Source organism: Schistocerca piceifrons, chromosome 7 (assembly GCF_021461385.2).
Source record: "Schistocerca piceifrons isolate TAMUIC-IGC-003096 chromosome 7, iqSchPice1.1, whole genome shotgun sequence".
Taxonomy (NCBI): Eukaryota; Metazoa; Arthropoda; class Insecta; order Orthoptera; family Acrididae; genus Schistocerca; species Schistocerca piceifrons.
The window spans coordinates 409,641,977-409,665,547 of record NC_060144.1 but is presented as its reverse complement, the minus strand read 5'-3'; the positions used below and the strand labels follow the sequence as shown (position 1 = coordinate 409,665,547).

The window sequence follows — 23,571 nt, the reverse complement described above, 5'->3', positions numbered from 1 at the left end:
ATTCTCATAGTAATTAATTTACAATGAGTTCATTATCAGTCCTCCGTCAGTATTAAATATTGTCACACCATAATGTTTCATGTGTTGAAGGTGGTTACAAGTATTAGTTGGGGAGGGGGGGAAGAAATGAAACCAATACATCGTCACTAACCTGTAATATGGCCTCTACTATTGTGACTGTCTTGCCTGTACCTGGTGGGCCAAACACCACATATGGAGATGGGAAGAAAGAACCAGACACTATGTGGCTTACTGCTGTTTTCTGTTCTTCATTTGTTTCAATCAAACGATTGAACCAAGACCTGAAACAAAAAAAATTCTTTAACATATCACAGTAGGAAGTATTAACACAATCTGCTCCGTCCTAGTGTGTTCCCACTGGAATGGGGTCAACCTTTTTGGTCAATTCTTGCTATTTGTAAAACAGGACAGACTGTGGAAACAGAATACAGGAATTAAACCAAATAACATTACAGACTGCACAAGAACAGCTGCATATTAAAAATTTACTTAAAAATGAAAAGGGCCTATGGTATGATGTAATTTATTTCATCATGTAATACTGGCTGATGAAGTAGAAGTGTTGTGATGACATATTTTGCTCTTGTGCAGGCAGCAGAACTTAATGCTCAACACTGTTACTGTTATATACCATTTAAGGCAGAAATCTTCTGAGACATTATTATTATTATTATTATACATTTCAGCTTCAGGTCACACAAGTTGTATCATTAGCTGTTTTGACTTATTACCAAGTCTTCATCAGAAGATCTGTCTAGCAGCGAAGTATTAGGAAACTAAATTAGATATGAAATAAGCTTCTTTGCACAACTATATGCACTTGAAAAAGTTACATAGCAGTTCTTCAACTGAATAGCCCAGGAGAGGCATTTGCAATATAAACATATCTGCACTATCAGTACTGGAAATTGAAAACTATGATTAACTATGTGGTACTATGAACTTTTTCAATTGCAAATATAAGATTACAGGTATTCACAATAAAAAATTGATAGTCTATGCTGATATTAAATATTCTGAATATTTTTGCTCATAATTGTATTTGTGACTTAAAAGGTATCAAATGTGTGCTATCATGTAGTTAACTGTAGATTTCAGTTCCAACAATCAGAATGCAAATAAGTATACACTATGAGCACCTTTCTGGGCTTGTTCAGTCAAAGAATTAATATCTAATTTATTCAAGTGCATATAGTTATGTAAAAACATTTATTTGATTTGTAATTTCTTTTCCTTGTACATTACCACCCCTCTTCTAATTTTTTAAGCATTTCTTCTGATGGCAACTTAGCAAAAAGGCAAAACAAGTAATATTACGTAAACTGAAGGCAGAGGGGGAAGAAAGAAAAAGAAAGAGAAGAGACGAATGATATCAGCTACATTGTGACTTTATGCTGAATCAGCGGCAATAAATGAAAATATGTGCCAGAACGGGACTCCAATCCAGGATCTCCTGCTTACTAGGCAGTTGTTTTAACCACTGTGTCACTCGGACACAGTGTTTATCATAGATGCATGGACTATCTTGGCACCAACCATCCACAGTTCCTATCCAAGTACTCTACGTTCGCTAATTTTAGATTCCTGCTAGAGATCAAACATAAATGTGCATCCACACATTCATTGCCTATTGAGGTGAATCCATTATATGAACGTGTAGAGTCTGTTTTTTTGGACATATCTGAATGATGGTTTCATATAAAACCAGTAACCATACCAACTGTGTGTCCTGCAGTTGAAATACACAATAAAAATATTTAGAAGACAGTCACATTTCCTTAAGCTAATTATGGCTGATCTGCATACTTCTGAGATATGTTTTATGTATGACAGCAATATATGTGAACCAAGCTGGCTGCATCCTGAGCAGAAGTGGACCCCTAAAGAAACCAGAAAATCCTAGCCACAACAAAGTACTGGGACATAGCCATCCAGAAGCAGTGCAGCATCACTTATGGACAGTTAGGTTACATCACTTCCAAGAAACATATGTCGACGAAACTCATACATCACTTTATATCAGGGGTATCAACGCTTTTAGTTTATCTTGGCCACACACACTATACTTAGGGTGACCAGATTTCAGAGAGAATAAACCAGGGCATTTGTGTTTATACTTTACACCCAACTTCATTACTACACTTATGCTTACTTTTCTTGCTATTCATTGTGATATTTTGAAATCGAATATAGGCCTATGATGATGCCAACTACTGAAAAACCCATAGCAGGGGAACATAGCCTGTTCGACCAGTTGGCCTACCTGTTTGGATACAAATAAATAACACGAGCGATATATTCTTTGCTGGGATGACAACAGCCTTATTTGTCCATAGGTCAAATAATACAGAATGTCTTTTAAACGCAAACTTGAGAGAGAATGATTAATCATCTTGTTGACTCATTACTAAGGCCTACGCACAATTACAGAATTAAACATAGAGTAAACATTAACATCGAAATCGTTATAAAGTAAGTGTAAATAGCACAGAGTTTATAGACAAAACACAATGCTCCTGGCGGCCAGCATGGAACTAATGTGACAGCATGAAATTGAACACTTTTGGCATGACACAAGCATGAAAACTCTCGCGCACTACACTTTACGGAACTGCTGGCCACTGTCGCTAGAGCAGCCACCTTGGCAGAAACAGAGCGCATCCAGGGAGTGTGTCAGGAAGCGGACGTGTTGACCAGACCTTGTGGTGTGCTGGTCCCCTGGAGCTGACATCATGACCAGTCAGGTGCAGGAATTGCTGTTGCTGGACCACATGCTGGTGCAGGAATTGCTCTGGCTGGACCAAGTGCTGCACAAGCCTGTGTATATCAAGCGTCAGTGGGGGATGGCTCATTGAAGACATCTATTGTAATGTTAGTTTGCTTGCCTCTGACCAGAATGTCCAGGGTGTGATCTCCCCTCTTGACAACTCGGTGCTGCCGATTGTGCAGTGGCTGTAGGGCTGGTTTTATGCCATCAGTATGCAACATCATGTGTGTGCATGTACTGGGGTCTTTTTGGACAAATGTGGCAAAAATTTTATGCCTGGATGGCTGTGAAGGTCTGATCTTGACATGATCTATAAGGTGACTGACAAAGGTAGATGGGTCTGTATCAGGCTGCAGAGCCACATCTATAAATTCACCAGGCAGTCATAGCGAAATTCCGTACAACAGTTCTGCAGAGGAACCATCCACATCAGGTTTGTACATTTTCCAAAAACCAAACAGAACCATTGGCAGAGATTCTATCCACCTGGTGGTGTGACACATTAGAGGTACTTTTTGTGTTCAGTGTGAAGGCTCTATCATTCCATTGCTGGCCGGGTAGTAGCTGGTTGTTTTGTGATGACTCATGCCACAGAAAGCTGCCAGGTTGGCAAACAATTCCGATCTACACTGCTTGCCACGATATGTTGTAGTGTGAAGAGGACAGCCAAAAAGTGATACACTGTTTAGTACGAAAACCATGCTTGAAAGTTTCCGTGGAGGCACTTTCCACAAGTGCCACTTCTGTTCAATGGCTCAATCGGTCAATAACTGTTAGCAGGCACAATTTCCAATTTGAAGACAGTAGTGGTCCCACTTTTTCTGTGTGCACATGAGTGAAATGTGTGGTAGTGTTGGGGAAGTTGCCGATTGGCGCATATCCATATCGGCTAACCTTGTAATGCTAACATTGTAAGCAACATGATGTCCACTTATGACAATCTTCTTCATTCCTGGCCACATGAAATGACATGTGTGGTGTAATACAGATCGCGTGCTGGCATGACACAGGTTGCATGAAGATTCAAAAGCATACTTCTGAAATCTTGACGGTAAAAGGGGATGTGGTTTTGCTGTTGATGGCCATGCAGCCTTAATTATGTTGGAAACCTTTCCACATTAATCACCTGAGTACAAATGACAGCTCTTTTATACCTTGTGTACATGATACTACTGCCATTTGCTTATGTGATAATAGCTATCCCATGACTTTTGTCGCTCCAGCGTAGTATTACTGTTTGAAGTAGAGGCTGTTTTAGTTAATACTAACGCTCTATGATTAACAGTCTCTCAGTACAAGCTTACCGGATTCCTGCATCTGATGAATAGCTGTATTCGTTTGGAAACATGAGCCAGCTCATTTCATGATTTTCCAACAACATCAGCGCACGGTGTTCCAATCGCAGAGGATACCGATTAACGCTAAATGAAATACTCAGCTTCAGGTTTTCTACAAATTTTTTCAAAAACCTGAAAAACATAGAATTTTCTTCATACAAATAAAATGCAGAAATAGTGCATATTAGCTGTATGCCCATAAATAACTATAACTACAAATATCACTTTGAAAACAATACATTTTACTGCGGCACCAAAATCCTCAAACTGCAATGTTAGTAATAGTGCATACAACACATGCTAATTCTGACAAGAGAGAAAGAAAGAGAATGGGAGAGAGAAAGAGAGAGGGAATCAGTACGTGTTAGTTGTGTGGCCTTCAGTCTCAAGACTGGTTAGACGCAGCACTGCACAGAAGCGTATCCTGTGCAGGATACATCTCTGCATAACTACTGCAACCTGAACCCTCTAGAACCTGCTCACTGTAGTTACACCTTGGCTTATCTCTACAATTTTTACCTCTCCTATCTCCTCCCCCCCCCCCCCCCCCCCCCCTTTCCAGGCTCCACCACGTCTCCTCATAACCAAATTGACTATTCCTCAGTGCCTCTGGATATGTCCCATCAACCAAAACCTTCTTTTTATCAAATTGTTTCATATTACTACTTATACAGAAACCAGATGGTAGAATAAGAGTTGTGAGGCATGAATAGGAAGAAGTCTTTGAGAAGGGAGTGATACAGGGTCATGTTAGTCAATCTGTACATTAAGCAAGCAGTAATGCAAACCAAAGAAAAACTTGGGTGAAGAAATAAACACTTTGAGGTTTGTCAATGATAATGTAATCCTGTCAGAGAATACAGTGAAGTGAAACAGGTGCTGTATCATCGTAAGAGGTACAGAGGGAGTAAGTGTGCTGTTTACCTACTATCAGTGCCACGTCATCCTAATGCAACTGTGCTTAACATACAAAGGACTGCACCATAATCTACAAGTGAAATTAACAATTAAAATACTTGTTTCAAACTTTGTGTCAGTGTATGCTTCAGTATATTAATGTTAACATTGTAGAGTCTCAGAATGATCAAATGAATAAGACAGCCAAAACATACCATCTTAAGGAAAAAATAAACAGCGCTGAATAAGACTACATAGCTAAAAGTGGTTCAGAATATGCCAATGAATGTCATAACTAAAAATTGCTGTCACAATCGAAAGTTACAAGTCTCAACTTGATCAATGCAATATTTTGGTCAAAATCGGCATTTTTACAAAAAACTGAAGGTGCTAAATATTAGACTTAGAAAGATTCATATGTAGCCTCAGTTTCATATAAAAATATTAAATAGGGGGCACCAATATGCTAACACCAGTAATTTTCAACTTTCAACAAATCTGGAATGAAAAGTCCTTATTCATGGTATATTAAGTATAATTTGTATTCGTAATAGAACATTCTAATTACAGCACTCAATTATGTTCCTGCGATAATACAACTGTACCAAATTTCAAGACTGTATTGCAAATAACAGATTACAAGGAATCTTAAAAGAGGCAATTCAGAGGTCATGTTCTACTGTTGACTCTGTTTTAAGAATTGTAGCTGGTAAAGTTTAAATGCATGGGAGCTAAAACATTTTTCAGTAACTACTGCAAACTTAACCCTATTTATATAACAGTTAAAAATATTGTACAACATTAAAAACAGAGATATTAAGCAATATGTGTCTGAGATAGGGGCCATTTACATGCTGCTATCTGGCCTAGGGAGATTGTAACTGATCTCACAACTGTGCCAGACACTTGTGTTGTATAGGTATAGCCAACCGCAGTGCCGTCTTCTTCCTGTTTACATATCTCTGTATTTGAATATGCATGCCTATACCAGTTTCTTTGGTGCTTCAGTGTATAAATTTGTATTATCCACAAATAATTACTATTCTCATCAATGCAAGTAGATTAGCAACTATTATAATTTCTTGTTGTTATACTTTACAGAAGCAGTTCTGCAGTGTCTGTTTCTGCCAGTTAAAGTATAATTTGACTCACACCACATCACTGAACCTTGGTTAGATTTACAGAACATTAACGAACAATCAGGTAACAACAGCGAAAGATTTAACAATGAAAACAGTACTTACTGTTCACGGAAACCTAAGTACACTTCCTGCTCTCTGACCTCATGCACTATTCCCTCATACTGAACATAAGGCTCTCCATTTATCGTAACTAATATTCGGTCATTCTTCATCAATGATGGACGTCTTTCAAACAACCCTGGAACCTAAAAACGATAAAGAAGCATCTGACATAAAATATTCTAGTTTATTATTGACTAATTCTGCATATTAACATATTTTGGGGTGCTTCCAGGCACTTATTTGTGATGGTAAGGAAAAAAAAAATCAGAGAGATTATCAAGATACAGAGGCAACACAGTAAAATGCCTCTCAGAGCCTGATACATGACTCTAGCATAGATGGATATACTTTTTGTTCCATAGATTCATATTGAGAAGGCCCTGCAGGCTGCATAATGTGTTATAAAAACAAAACTACAAATTACATGATAAAAAGACAAGCACTCCAGTGAAAATATACTGAGAAATGATAAAAAAATTATTTTATTATTTAATTTTTAACCCATAGATTGGGTGCTTTATGAGTAGCCATACGTTAATGTTTCACTTGAAGAATAAGGAAAGATTTCTGTCAAATGACACATACAGTGTGTCCCATTTATCCTGACCACCTTAATAACTGTCCGTCCAGATGCAAATTACGAAATGTTTCAAGCAAATGTTCTTTAGCCATCAGGTGGACATCAATCATCATGATTGCCTTCATTGTAGCTTTGTTTTTTACAAAGATATGAACAGCAGTATGACTTTTTAAACAGCACCCTGTATTTCTAATTCAGTAATTCATTTCGTCTCCTAAAGACCTATTCAAAAATGTATCACAGGGTACCATTCACTGAAACACAGCGTTATTAATTACATAACACAACATTGACTTTGAGCCAGGGATCACAAACTCGTCCACTTGCTGGAGATGTCAGGAAACAAATGAAAATCAAGTAAAAACATAATACAAAATTGACTTTGACTCTCCTGTACCATTTCCCAAGAGCAGAACATTCAAAGATGCTCAAAGTGGTGACCCTGGACACCGATACACTGGTGCACTCATTGAATGAAAGAATTATTTACTGCTTCCAGTGTTGCCTGCTGAAGAGAATTACAAGCAAGCACGATACGTTCCTGCATGTCCTCTGGAGTTGTTGGAATATCATGATAGACAACATCTTTAATGAATCCCCAAAGAAAAAAGTCCAGAGGATTTAAATCAGGAGACCTAGCAAGCCAAGTAATTGTTCCTCCTTGGCCAATCCATCTGGCAGGATACCTTCACAGTTCAGAACACGACGTGTACGCAAGGCATTATGTGCTGGACATCCATCGTGTTGATACCACATAAGCATTCTGGTTCTACACAGCAGTTCATCCGGAAGGGGAGGAAGAATTTGTCTGAGGAAGTTGGCATACGTTTTGCCGTTTAGACTACCATTGACGAAATAAGGGTCAATAATTGTAGTACCAAGCATCTCACACCAAATGTTAACTCTTCATTGACACTGCTGTTCCACCTGTCTAAGCCATCGCCGGTTTCCCTGGACAAATAATTCATGTTCCTTGGTAAATAGAACACTGGAGAAGAAGTTCGTGGAACTGGTGACATATAAGAATACGATGTACACTGGTTTTAGGAATGCAGATCTCATGTTCAAGCTGTCGTGTGCTCACATGTGGATTCATAGCACCGGAAGCGAGAACAGTAACTTCGGCAGCTTCGTCTGTGTGGGTGCTATGAGGATTGTGCAGTTGTGGGTTGAAACTTCCTGTTTCCTCAAGCGTCACAACAAGACATGAAAACACCCATCGGGAAGGTAGGTTCTTGTCAGGATATTGCTCTCTGTACAGTTCCGCTGCCTGCATAGGATTTCACCTACCTTCAACAACAACAATAACAGTTTGTAGGAAGGACAGTCTTTACTGTATGCGTAATCCACACGACAGTATATAAAAGGACTAAAGTACTGTACTAAATGTACCCGTACATAAGAAAACAGTATTGCAATTACTGTTCTGCAAACTTACATTTCCCATAGATGAGTAGTATTTCTTCCTTCTCTTCATTGGCGTACATTCTACTCACACAACTCTTCAACTGACAATGGTTGATGGAATGACGGGTGTGCATTCTACTTATGTTTACACTTGTCCTCTGTCAACGTCAGTATGTGGATGTGTTCCATTACCCTGAGTACCTGCACTAAGTACTGGGAGCATCAACATCAGTGTCACATTATGTAATTAATAACATGGTGTTTCAGTGAATGGTACACTGTGATACATTTTTGAGTAGGTCTTTAGGAGATGAAATTAACTGGCGAGTAAAAAATACAGGGTTCCATTTAAAAAAGTACCATTGTTCATATCTTTATAAAAACCAAAGATACAACGAAGGATATCAATCTGCTTGAAACATTTTGTAATTTACATCTGAACAAACAGTTATTTAGGGTGGTCAAGATAAATGGGGCACCCTGTATATTGATCTTGTAATGGGATAAACTGGATGGATCGGCTGAATATTACACCACCATATATATATATATATATATATATATATATATATATATATATATATATACCCAAAAACAAAGATGATGTGACCCACCAAACGAAAGCGCTGGCACGTCGATAGACACACAAACAAAGACAAACATACGCACAAAATTCAAGCTTTCGCAACAAACTGTTGCCTCATCAGGAAAGAGGGAAGGAGAGGGAAAGACGAAAGGATGTGGGTTTTAAGGGAGAGGGTAAGGAGTCATTCCAATCCCGGGAGTAGAAAGACTTACCTTAGGGGGAAAAAAGGACAGGTATACACTCGCACACACACTCATATCCATCCGCACATACACAGACATGTGTCACAGTGCAAAACCTGTCCCATGCACCCTCCCACCACCACCTACTCCAGTCCTGTAACCCGGAAGGTGTACACGATCAAAGGCAGAGCCACGTGTGAAAGCACCCACGTGATTTACCAACTGACCTGCTAACACTGTGATGCATTCTATGTGGGAATGACCAGCAACAAACTGTCCATTTGCATGAATGGACATGTGGCTAAACATGCCTTGGTGCACAGCCAGCACATCTTGGCACAGTGTTACACCGTCCGGGTTATCTGGATACTTCCCACCAACACCAACCTATCCGAACTCCGGAGATGGGAACTTGCCCTTCAGTATATCCTCTCTTCTCGTTATCCGCCAGGCCTCAATCTCCGCTAATTTCAAGTTGCCGCCACTCATACCTCACCTGTCTTTCAACAACTTCTTTGCCTCTACACTTCCGCCTCGACTGACATCTCTGCCCAAACTCTTTGTCTTTCAATATGTCTGCTTGTGTCTGTGTGTGTGGATGGATATATATATATAGAGGGAAAGACGAAAGGATGTGGGTTTTAAGGGAGAGGGTAATTTATGAAAATATGTCTGCTTGTGTCTGTATATGTGTGGATGGATATGTGTGTGTGTGTGTGTGTGTGTGTGTGTGTGTGTGTGCGAGTGTATACCCGTCCTTTTTTCCCCCTATGGTAAGTCTTTCCGCTCCCGGGATTGGAATGACTCCTTACCCTCTCCCTTAAAACCCACATCCTTTCGTCTTTCCCTCTCCTTCCCTCTTTCCTGATGAGGCAACAGTTTGTTGCGAAAGCTTGAATTTTGTGTTGTGTATGTTTGTGTTTGTTTGTGTGTCTGTCGACCTGCCAGCACTTTCATTTGGTAAGTCACATCATCTTTGTTTTTTTAATATATATATGGTTATAATAGAGGGAAACATTCCACGTAGGAAATATATATCTAAAAACAAAGATGATTTGACTTACCAAATGAAAGTGCTGGCAGGTCGACAGACACACAAACAACCACAAACATACACACAAAATTCAAGCTTTCGCAACAAAGGACGGGTATACCCGTCCTTTTTTCCCCCCTAAGGTAAGTCTTTCCGCTCCCGGGATTGGAATGACTCCTTACCCTCTCCCTTAAAACCCACTTCCTTTCGTCTTTCCCTCTCCTTCCCTCTTTCCTGATGAGGCAACAGTTTGTTGCGAAAGCTTGAATTTTGTGTGTATGTTTGTGGTTGTTTGTGTGTCTGTCGACCTGCCAGCACTTTCATTTGGTAAGTCAAATCATCTTTGTTTTTTATATATATATATATATATATATATGTGTATATATATATATATATATATATATATATATATATATATATATATATATATATATATATACACACACATATATATACAAAGATGAGGTGACTTACCGAACAAAAACGCTGGCAGGTCGATAGACACACAAACAAACACAAACATACACACAAAATTCAAGCTTTCGCAACAAATTGTTGCCTCATCAGGAAAGAGGGAAGGAGAGGGGAAGACGAAAGGAAGTGGGTTTTAAAGGAGAGGGTAAGGAGTCATTCCAATCCCGGGAGCGGAAAGACTTACCTTAGGGGGAAAAAAGGACAGGTATACACACGCACACACGCACATATCCATCCACACATACAGACACAAGCAGACATATTTAAAGACAAAGAGTTTGGGCAGAGATGTCAGTCGAGGCAGAAGTGTAGAGGCAAAGAAGTTGTTGAAAGGCAGGTGAGGTATGAGTGGCGGCAACTTGAAATTAGCGGAGATTGAGGCCTGGCGGATGACGAGAAGAGAGGATATACTGAAGGGCAAGTTCCCATCTCCGGAGTTCGGATAGGTTGGTGTTGGTGGGAAGTATCCAGATAACCCGGACGGTGTAACACTGTGCCAAGATGTGCTGGCCGTGCACCAAGGCATGTTTAGCCACAGGGTGATCCTCATTACCAACAAACACTGTCTGCCTGTGTCCATTCATGCGAATGGACAGTTTGTTGCTGGTCATTCCCACATAGAATGCGTCACAGTGTAGACAGGTCAGTTGGTAAATCACGTGGGTGCTTTCACACGTGGCTCTGCCTTTGATCGTGTACACCTTCCGGGTTACAGGACTGGAGTAGGTGGTGGTGGGAGGGTGCATGGGACAGGTTTTGCATCGGGGGCGGTTACAAGGATAGGAGCCAGAGGGTAGGGAAGGTGGTTTGGGGATTTCATAGGGATGAACTAACAGGTTACGAAGGTTAGGTGGACGGCGGAAAGACACTCTTGGCGGAGTGGGGAGGATTTCATGAAGGATGGATCTCATTTCAGGGCAGGATTTGAGGAAGTCGTATCCCTGCTGGAGAGCCACATTCAGAGTCTGGTCCAGTCCCGGAAAGTATCCTGTCACAAGTGGGGCACTTTTGTGGTTCTTCTGTGGGGGATTCTGGGTTTGAGGGGACGAGGAAGTGGCTCTGGTTATTTGCTTCTGTACCAGGTCGGGAGGGTAGTTGCGGGATGCGAAAGCTGTTTTCAGGTTGTTGGTGTAATGATTCAGGGATTCCGGACTGGAGCAGATTCGTTTGCCACGAAGACCTAGGCTGTAGGGAAGGGACCGTTTGATGTGGAATGGGTGGCAGCTGTCATAATGGAGGTACTGTTGCTTGTTGGTGGGTTTGATGTGGACGGACGTGTGAAGTTGGCCATTGGACAGGTGGAGGTCAACGTCAAGGAAAGTGGCATGGGATTTGGAGTAGGACCAGGTGAAACTGATGGAACCAAAGGAGTTGAGGTTGGAGAGGAAATTCTGGAGTTCTTCTTCACTGTGAGTCCAGATCATGAAGATGTCATCAATAAATCTGTACCAAACTTTGGGTTGGCAGACTTGGGTAACCAAGAAGGCTTCCTCTAAGCGACCCATGAATAGGTTGGCGTACGAGGGGGCCATCCTGGTACCCATGGCTGTTCCCTTTAATTGTTGGTATGTCTGGCCTTCAAAAGTGAAGAAGTTGTGGGTCAGGATGAAGCTGGCTAAGGTGATGAGGAAAGAGGTTTTAGGTAGGGTGGCAGGTGATCGGCGTGAAAGGAAATGCTCCATCGCAGCGAGGCCCTGGACGTGCGGAATATTTGTGTATAAGGACGTGGCATCAATGGTTACAAGGATGGTTTCCGGGGGTAACAGATTGGGTAAGGATTCCAGGCGTTCAAGGAAGTGGTTGGTGTCCTTGATGAAGGATGGGAGACTGCATGTAATGGGTTGAAGGTGTTGATCTACGTAGGCAGAGATACGTTCTGTGGGGGCTTGGTAACCAGCTACAATGGGGCGGCCGGGATGATTGGGTTTGTGGATTTTAGGAAGAAGGTAGAAGGTAGGGGTGCGGGGTGTCGGTGGGGTCAGGAGGTTGATGGAGTCAGGTGAAAGGTTTTGCAGGGGGCCTAAGGTTCTGAGGATTTCTTGAAGCTCCGCCTGGACATCGGGAATGGGGTTACCTTGGCAAACTTTGTATGTGGTGTTGTCTGAAAGCTGACGCAGTCCCTCAGCCACATACTCCCGACGATCAAGTACCACGGTCGTGGAACCCTTGTCTGCCGGAAGAATGATGATGGATCGGTCAGCCTTCAGATCACGGATAGCCTGGGCTTCAGCAGTGGTGATGTTGGGTGTAGGATTAAGGTTTTTTAAGAAGGATTGAGATGCAAGGCTGGAAGTCAGATATTCCTGGAAGGTTTGGAGAGGGTGATTTTGAGGAAGAGGAGGTGGGTCCCGCTGTGACGGAGGACGGAACTGTTCCAGGCAGGGTTCAATTTGGATGGTGTCTTGAGGAGTCGGATCATTAGGAGTAGGATTAGGATCATTTTTCTTCGTGGCAAAGTGATACTTCCAGCAGAGAGTACGAGTGTAGGACAGTAAATCTTTGACGAGGGCTGTTTGGTTGAATCTGGGAGTGGGGCTGAAGGTGAGGCCTTTGGATAGGACAGAGGTTTCGGATTGGGAGAGAGGTTTGGAGGAAAGGTTAACTACTGAATTAGGGTGTTGTGGTTCCAGATTGTGTTGATCGGAATTTTGAGGTTTTGGAGGGAGTGGAGCTGGAAGTGGGAGATTGAGTAGATGGGAGAGACTGGGTTTGTGTGCAATGAGAGGAGGTTGAGGTTTGCTGGAAAGGTTGTGAAGGGTGAGTGAGTTGCCTTTCCGGAGGTGGGAAACCAGGAGATTGGATAGTTTTTTGAGGTGGAGGGTGGCATGCTGTTCTAATTTACGGTTGGCCTGTAGGAGGATGCTCTGGACAGCCGGTGTGGATGTGGGAGAGGAAAGATTAAGGACTTTTATTAAGGATAGGAGTTGACGGGTGTGTTCATTGGCTGAGTTGATGTGTAGGTGAAGGATTAGGTGGGTGAGGGCAATGGATTGTTCAGTACGCCAACCTATTCATGGGTCGCTTAGAGGAAGCCTTCTTGGTTACCCAAGTCTGCCAACCCAAAGTTTGGTACAGATTTATTGATGACATCTTCATGATCTGGACTCACAGTGAAGAAGAACTCCAGAATTTCCTCTCCAACCTCAACTCCTTTGGTTCCATCAGTTTCACCTGGTCCTACTCCAAATCCCATGCCACTTTCCTTGACGTTGACCTCCACCTGTCCAATGGCCAACTTCACACGTCCGTCCACATCAAACCCACCAACAAGCAACAGTACCTCCATTATGACAGCTGCCACCCATTCCACATCAAACGGTCCCTTCCCTACAGCCTAGGTCTTCGTGGCAAACGAATCTGCTCCAGTCCGGAATCCCTGAATCATTACACCAACAACCTGAAAACAGCTTTCGCATCCCGCAACTACCCTCCCGACCTGGTACAGAAGCAAATAACCAGAGCCACTTCCTCGTCCCCTCAAACCCAGAATCCCCCACAGAAGAACCACAAAAGTGCCCCACTTGTGACAGGATACTTTCCGGGACTGGACCAGACTCTGAATGTGGCTCTCCAGCAGGGATACGACTTCCTCAAATCCTGCCCTGAAATGAGATCCATCCTTCATGAAATCCTCCCCACTCCGCCAAGAGTGTCTTTCCGCCGTCCACCTAACCTTCGTAACCTGTTAGTTCATCCCTATGAAATCCCCAAACCACCTTCCCTACCCTCTGGCTCCTATCCTTGTAACCGCCCCCGATGCAAAACCTGTCCCATGCACCCTCCCACCACCACCTACTCCAGTCCTGTAACCCGGAAGGTGTACACGATCAAAGGCAGAGCCACGTGTGTAAGCACCCACGTGATTTACCAACTGACCTGTCTACACTGTGACGCATTCTATGTGGGAATGACCAGCAACAAACTGTCCATTCGCATGAATGGACACAGGCAGACAGTGTTTGTTGGTAATGAGGATCACCCTGTGGCTAAACATGCCTTGGTGCACGGCCAGCACATCTTGGCACAGTGTTACACCGTCCGGGTTATCTGGATACTTCCCACCAACACCAACCTATCCGAACTCCGGAGATGGGAACTTGCCCTTCAGTATATCCTCTCTTCTCGTCATCCGCCAGGCCTCAATCTCCGCTAATTTCAAGTTGCCGCCACTCATACCTCACCTGTCTTTCAACAACTTCTTTGCCTCTACACTTCTGCCTCGACTGACATCTCTGCCCAAACTCTTTGTCTTTAAATATGTCTGCTTGTGTCTGTATGTGTGGATGGATATGTGCGTGTGTGCGTGTGTATACCTGTCCTTTTTTCCCCCTAAGGTAAGTCTTTCCGCTCCCGGGATTGGAATGACTCCTTACCCTCTCCTTTAAAACCCACTTCCTTTCGTCTTCCCCTCTCCTTCCCTCTTTCCTGATGAGGCAACAATTTGTTGCGAAAGCTTGAATTTTGTGTGTATGTTTGTGTTTGTTTGTGTGTCTATCGACTTGCCAGCGTTTTTGTTCGGTAAGTCACCTCATCTTTGTATTTATATATAATTTTTCCCACGTGGAATGTTTCCTTCCATTATATATATATATACAGAGGCAAAGAGTTTGCCTCTGTATATGTCTGCTTGTGTCTGTATATGTGTGGATGGATATGTGTGTGTGTGCGAGTGTATACCCGTCCTTTTTTTCCCTAAGGTAAGTCCTTCCACTCCCGGGATTGGAATGGCTCCTTAACCTCTCCCTTAAAACCCAAATCCTTTCGTCTTTCCCTCTCCTTCCCTCTTTCCTGACGAGGCAACCGTGGTTGCGAAAGCTAGAATTTTATTTTGTGTGTATGTTTGTGTTTGTTTGTGTGTCTATCGACGTGCCAGCGCTTTCGTTTGGTAAGTCACATCATCTTTGTTTTTGGATCATGCAAATAAGTATATTTGAAACTTAAGGAAATGTTGGCCACAAAATCTGAACTGAAATTAAGAAGAAACATTGTACGTTTCGCATTATTGGTTCTGACATAAAATACTATTTTTTATGAAAATCACAAAATCCAAGATAATCATTATTACAGTAACAGAAACAGAAAAAAATGGCTTTTTACTTATAAGCTTATGAAATGTATTGAAAATAGATGTCATATTTCACAAAAATGTGTTCTCTTCATAAAAAACAAGCTTAATGGATGTGTCAAGCAATATGTCTGAAGTTGTTGAGAATTTTATCCACAAAAGCCAATTTGTAATTATGAAAAAAATCAGTATTTTATTATTTGCATTATTAGATCAGATATAAAGATTATTCTGCTCAGTAAATCACAAAATTCACAGTTACATCTGCTATGTATCAATTTGGCAATTTATTTCATGTAAAACTAATGCAGCAAGAACTTTTGTAATTAACATTTTAATTGTAAGTAATGTATTGGTATTTTCAATAATTGCTGTTTTGTTTACTTCACTGTTAAAAAAATTATTTGGCAACTACCGATAGTTCACAAAGATTCTACAATGATGAAGATTGGACTTTAGTCCATGCTATGCTGTTGTAATGAACAGTATGCTTGTGCTCCCATGTACACAATTTATTCAACAATGTTGTTTCTTATAGATCAGTTATTTCTCTTACCTTAGTTGAGAATAAGGGATAAATGCCCACATTGGTGACCTGGTGATTTGCAATGACGGTGCAGGGTAATTTTTGCACTGATACCATTGCTGCACTAGGACAATGCAACCTCCATCCAACTGATGTGTGCCAAAATTCATGCACCATGCCTACAGCTTCTGTTCTAGACAGTGCAGTACTTCTCAACTGAGTCTTCAAGCATCAATAGAAATCAGCTGTGCAAGTGAAGTGCTCCAGTACTGTGGTTCAACTGATGATGCTAGTCCTGAACAACTGAAAGCAACAAACAATCTACTGTGGGAACTCATTCCCATACCAGTCTTTCAGAAATACTACACAAGATGTGAACTGCAACATTCCAGCTGCACAGATTTGAGTCATTCACCACGGACACCACGTCTTCAGCACCAGCCACTAATTTGTTCAATCCACCCTACTGCTACCAGTTGTCTGGGCTTCAAACATGAATATGGAACATATCCAGTTTTGTACAGACCAACCTCAATCCTCGCCCATGATTGTGAGCAATTTATTTCTAACAAATAGTGTTGCAAATGAACAATTACTTTCACAACATTCCACTGAACACCAACACTGTATCCTCATTGTTGACGACAATGCTGGCAACCATGTGCTGCATCCACAGGTTTGGCATTCATCCTTCCACACATTAGTCACTCCCTACTGACTTTACCTGATTGCTTCTGACTCTGACTCCATCACGCCCACCTGGAGTGTCAACCTTCGCATATCAACATACCTCCGCCTCCCAACAACCCACTCCAAGCCCATGCCTGTGAAGAACATTTGCACTCATGTCATGCCCAGACTTACACAGAACACCACAGATCCTGTTGTGCTCTCACTTGTGCAGAACACTGCCAACCGTGCTGCATCTGCGCAACCACCACACGCAGCCTTCTAAGCCACACCTGGGCAGAACTGTTTCAATTAGCATCATAAAACACACATCATAACTGCTGCTTATCACAGTGACCTTCATCCATCCGTGCAGGAGCCGTTCGCCAAAACTGCGTGTGACTATCGCCCAACTTGTGACTACTTAATACTGCTCACAACAAGTTCTTCCATTCAGGAAGACTATCCCAGTTGCCCCTACATTAAGCACAGCCATGAATATTCTCTCACTAAACTGATAATGACTGTTACCAGATTTCACATCTCTGATTGCACATGTGAGCATGATCTTTTCATTGACCCAGACTCTGACAAGTTTGGCGAGGTGCTTCCTTCCCCTCTCATCCCGCTTATGATGAACCATTTTCCAACAGACATCAGCTCTGACATCTACTCCCTACCACCTAGCCACTCACTGACAGTGGACTAATGTATGGCATTGCAACTGTACGAAGCTGCCAGTTTGTCAGTCCCAGTTCACGGATCCATGATCCAGACTCTGCACCTGTTATCATCTTGCTGCCTCACATGTATATTCTCTCTTAAGGACATCATAGAACCAGTCCTAGTGATGGGAATTTTTATGCCAATTCCACCTTTCCTCATTTGTACAACACGCCATGCTCCTGAATTTTGTCATGGGTCACTGCATCCCAGGACCTTTCGCTCTGGCACCTCCACCTCTACCTTGTACATTGACCATTCAAGACACACAACAGGAAGACAGTGATACATCCATTGACATACTCAAGCATTGTCTTCCTCAGCTGATGAGCTCATGGTGATTCACCACCATTACGCCAACTGCCGTGTGGCATTGGAAGCACTCTGCATAGAGAACACATTTCTCCTGCAATGTGATAATGACACACCCACTGCCCTACCCTATCATATGAGTCACTCATACACAAAACACATAACAGTCACAATGGCGAGAATGGGAGCACATGTATGACCCTGGCCCCACTGACAGGTGTCACCTACCTGACGTCCAACCACCCCACTCCGCACTCCACCCAGCATCCTTACCATCACAGATCGCAGACATACAATGAGACACACACAACAGTACACTGTGGTTTTCCACATCACCTGGCTACTCCAACACCAGCACCTTTGGTCATGCTCCTCCTGCTGTACAGCACACTGTCACTATGTCTCTTCTGCATGACTCACTGGAACACAGCTCCATCACCATCCAGGGCTGATCTTCACCCATCTACACTGACTACATTCACCTTGTTCCACATTGCGTTACCACACACCCTACTCAGGTTGATGATGCTCTACAATGCTAAATTCAGGACACACCAGAGGAATCAAACACAACAGGATGCTTTTTTGACCACTTTTAGTTGCGCTATTCACCTCCAACTGCCACCGACAGCTTCAGCGTCTTTTCCCTGCAAGAGTCACCACAACAACTTCGGATTCTATAACACAGACTTGACATACGAGCTGCAACAGATCAGTACTTAGCACTGCTGCCTCCTCTTGGCCTCCAGTCCATCACCACACAGGCCACACCTATCAAAATGGCACTGCCTAATAAATTAGGAGCGTGTATTAATTGTACTACTCTCAACATACGCCATCAGTTCAGAATCCCTTTGGTACATGTGGCCTCCTCATGATAACATCCTTGCCATCGACAATCTGGTGGCAGCACTGATGTTTTCCATATCAGCCCAAGCTGTACTGTCTATTTAACGCTTCTACGACACCCACTGCGACTTCAAGAACTGGCCCAGTCATGTCTCACAAAAGTGGCTCCCACAGCACAACTCGTCACTCACAACCATATATTATCACCTATGAGATACAGTCCAGCTGTGACCGTTTCCTACCAAGCCACGGCACAAATAGTCAGGCACACCTGTGTGATAATGACGAATCATCAGACCAGTCTCTCTCCCACCAGTGCTCCGCACTACTGGAATGGGGGACTCTGGGGCAACTATCAATGGTCCACCAAGCCTCCAAAATGAAGAAAACTAGATATTTGGACTTCAGTCTGTGCTATGCTGTTGTGATGTGTGCCTGAGCTCTCATGTATAAGGTTTATTCAGACAATAAATTTTACATTGTTTCTTATGGTTGGGTTACTTCTCTTGCTTCCAGCAAGTATAGGGAATAAGAACCCACAGATACATAAACATGAGCTGCAGAGGTTAGCAGTAGTAGCTGTTGTAAGGTTAAAATTTATTGAAAGTAGAGCGGAAGAAATTCACAATAAATACCAAGAAGATGTAAAGAGGTGTTAATTTTTAGGGAATCTGGATCCCAAAAATTATGATTACTCAGGCTGCAAAGACAGATTTACACTCTGGATTCTACTTGAAAGACTACCAAACATGAGCTAAGTATTCTAGTCTACTAAAATTACTCAAAATTACTCATGGTGACAAATACCTTTTTGAAAGTTTGTCACTGGTCATATTTAAAGTATAAATCTTCTTGCTTGATTAGTGGATGGTACATCATAAGCTGATATTAAAAATTCCTCAATTTTCAGATGAGGGTTATGATTGGGAAGAAAAGTTTTATTTATGACTCAATTAAATAACTGCAATTTAAAAAACTGTAATGAAGGTGTTCACATCCATTTACTGAAACATTTTGCTGAATAACTAAAAAAATGTAATGAAGGCATTCACATCCATTTACTGAAACATTCTGCTGAATAACTAAAAAACTGTAATGAAGATGTTCACATCCATTTACTGAAACATTTTGCTGAATAACTAATCCTATTTGGGATGAGTCTGATTTTATCTTCAAGGAGAATAAGTTCAAAAATAAATAAATACTAAAAAATTAAAAATATCATAAATATGTCCATTCAAGTGCTCTGTCAGTTAAGTGTTGGTCAAACTTATATACAGGGTGAGTCACCTAACATTACCGCTGGATATATTTCCTAAACCACATCAAATACTGATGAATCGATTCCACAGACCGAACGTGAGGAGAGGGGCTAGTGCAATTGTTTAATACAAACCATACAAAAATGCACGGAAGTATGTTTTTTAACACAAACCTATGTTTTTTCAAATGGAACCCCATTAGTTTTGTTAGCACATCTGAACATATAAACAAATACGTAATCAGTGCCATTTGTTGCATAGTAAAATGTTAATTACATCCGGAGATATTGTAACCTAAAGTTGACACTTGAGTACCACTCCTCCGCTGTTCGATTGTGTGTATCGGAGAGCACCGAATTATGTAGGGATCCAAAGTGAACGGTGATGGACCTTAGGTACAGAAGAGACTGGAACAGCACATTACGTCCACATGCTAACACCTTTTTATTGGTCTTTTTCACTGACGCACATGTACATTACCATGAGGGGTGAGGTACACGTACACACGTGGTTTCCGTTTTCAATTACGGAGTGGAATAGGGTGTGTCCTGACATGTCAGGCCAATAGATGTTCAATGTGGTAGCCATCATTTGCTGCACACAATTGCAATCTCTGGCATAATGAATGTCGTACACACTGCAGTACATCTGGTGTAATGTCGCCGCAGGCTGCCACAATACGTTGTTTCATATCCTCTGGGGTTGTAGGCACATCACGGTACACATTCTCCTTTAACGTACCCCACAGAAAGAAGTCCAGAGACATAAGATCAGGAGAACAGGCTGGCCAATTTATGCGTCCTCCACGTCCTATGAAATGCCCATCGAACATCCTGTCAAGGGTCAGCCTAGTGTTAATTGCAGAATGTGCAGGTGCACCATCCTGCTAATACCACATACGTCGACGCGTTTCCAGTGGGACATTTTCGAGCAATGTTGGCAGATCATTCTGTAGAAACGCAATGTATGTTGCAGCTGTTTGGGCCCCTGCAATGAAGTGAGGACCAATGAGGTGGTCGCCAATGATTCCGCACCATACATTTACAGTCCACGGTCGTTGTCGCTCTACCTGTCTGAGCCAGCGAGAATTATCCACAGACCAGTAATGCATGTTCCGTAGATTCACTGCCCCGTGGTTTGAGAAACCCGCTTCATCGGTAAACAGGTAGAACTGCAACGCATTCTCTGTTAATGCCCATTGACAGAATTGCACTTGATGACTAAAGTCATCACCATGTAATTGCTGATGTAGCGACACATGAAACGGGTGAAAGCGGTGACGATGCAGTATGCGCATGACACTACTTTGACTCAGTCCACCGGCTCTCGCAATGTCCTGTGTACTCATGTGTGGGTTCATGGCAACAGCAGCTAACACACCAACTGCACCCGCTTCTCCCATGACGGGCCTGTTACAGACCCATTTGCGTGCTATGACCATACCTGTTGCATACAGTTGGCGGTAGATGTTTTGCAATGTGCGGCACGTTGGATGCTCTCTGTCTGGGTACCGTTCTGCATACACCCTGCAGGCTTCAGCTGCATTTCGTCGACACTCGCCATAGATGAGTATCATCTCCGCCTTTTCAGAGTTCGAATACACCATGGTCACAGTTCCTACAACAGTACACTATCACAGATGTCTGGTAACACGGTGTACTACAGTTGGTCTGCGTGCGGAGACGAATGCAGAATAACAATAGCAGCAAGCACTACATGCGGACACTGTGACAGCTAGACCAAACCACAACAGTGCACTACAGCCACACTCGTAAACACGATCGTCATCGTAAACATGTCCCTGCAGATGCTGCTCGCCGACCGTGACCCGTGTTTGTTACAACACGCATTTGAACGTCGGAGGTTTCAAACGTCAACTTAAGGTTACAATATCTCCGGATGTAATTAACATTTTACAATGCAACAAACAGCACTGATTACGTATTTGTTTATATGTTCAGATGTGCTAACAAAACTAACATGGTTCCATTTAAAAAAAAAACGTAGGTTTGTGTTAAAAAACACACTTCCGTGCATTTTTGTATGGTTTGTATTAAACAATTACACTAGCCCCTCTCTTCACGTTCGGTCTGTGGAATCGGTTCGTCAGTATTTTATGTGGTTTACGAAATATATCCAGCGGTAACGTTAGGTGACTCACCCTGAATAATGCTACTCAGGGGACAGACATTAGTTGATAAAGAAAATGTGTGGTTTTGCAAGTTGCTCTGCCTTTGATATTGTATGATTTACTAGTTGGAATTTGACGCAGAAATCCATACTAGACTGTATAATAATAACTGAAGAAATCAGAAGTTGCCTGACGGAAGTGAAAGTGATACCAAGCATTAATCTCGAAGGAGACCATAGACTATTGGCATGGCCTTTGGAGAAATTAGGAAAAGGTGGAAAAAGACAGGCAAACATCGCTGAAAGATAGAGAAATCCAAGAGATATACAGGGAGAAGATTAAGACACAATTTTGTCAAGATGAGGGGAAGGATGTAGAGGAAGAAAGGAGGAGTTTGAAACAGTCTCTAGTCAATGCAATGAAAGAAACATGTGGAAGGACATCAACAAGTCAGATACAAAGAAACTCCATGGTGGAATGAGAGAATTGCAGGAGCAGCCAAGAAGAAGAATAAAGCACAGGGACAATGGTTCAAGAACAGAGTGGAACATAGTAGAGACAAATGGAAATGACTTAGGAGGAGCAGCAAGAAATGATAGTAGCTCTGGCTAAGAAGATGTCTTGGGAAAAATTCACAAAAGAAACAGAAGACAATTTTGAGGATAATAAAAAAATTATACTACATATTAGCGAACAGAACGAAGCAATAAGAAAATACTTCAAAAGTCATCAACAAAGAGGGAAAAACCAGTGTTGGAGAAAGAAGAAGTTTTTAAAGAAGGAAAAGAATACTTCCAAAAATTATATGAAGGACAGGATGAAACAAAGATACATAATGAGACAGAGGGAGATGAAACAAGAGGAGACTGAAAGAGAAGATCTGCAAATCTTGGATGTAGAGAAACCTTCGATATAAATGAAAAATTGCAAAGCTCCTATGATATCACAGTGGAAACAATTAAAGCCACAGGACCTATCAGAATTCAGTGCCTGTGTAGAATAATGAGGATAGTTTGGACATATGGAAAGATTCCTGTTGATGGGACAGAGGGGATTATTGTACCTATATTTAAGAAGGGTACCACGGAGCTCTATGAGAATTACAGAGGAACAGCACTATTATGCTACTGCGTGAAGATTTATGAAAAGATAATTTTACAAAAAAAAAACCGGAATAAGATAGAACCACAATTGAGAGAAGAGTAACAAGGATTTCAACCTGGAAGATAAGCAACAGATGTCTTATTTACAACCAGACAGGTTGTAGAAAAGGATGGCAATTTGGGGAAAGACATAGCAGTTGCATTCGTAGACATAAGAAAGGCTTTGACAGTGATGGAATGGAAGAGACGTGGGAAGGTCTGAACATACTGTAATTGTCAAAAGGAATGCAACTGAGAATTATAAATAAGTACAAAAATGCCTGAACTGTCTTTTAATAGATGGCAAAAGATCAGAATAGTTTATAACAAACACAGGGGTTCAGCCACGAAGTGTGCTCCTGGA

General features: G+C 42.0%; 1 protein-coding gene across 1 annotated transcript in view; it reads right to left on the bottom strand.

Moving 5' to 3' along the window:
• Positions 1 to 23,571, bottom strand: part of LOC124805352 (putative helicase MOV-10) — a 447,080-nt gene that overhangs the window by 175,152 nt on the left and 248,357 nt on the right. Inside the window, exons 9-11 of the mRNA XM_047265888.1 lie at positions 6,267 to 6,409; positions 4,093 to 4,257; positions 152 to 302 (exon numbers count right to left, since the gene is read on the bottom strand). Of these exons, the coding sequence (XP_047121844.1) occupies positions 152 to 302; positions 4,093 to 4,257; positions 6,267 to 6,409 (459 nt within the window). The remainder of the gene's footprint in view (positions 1 to 151; positions 303 to 4,092; positions 4,258 to 6,266; positions 6,410 to 23,571) is intronic.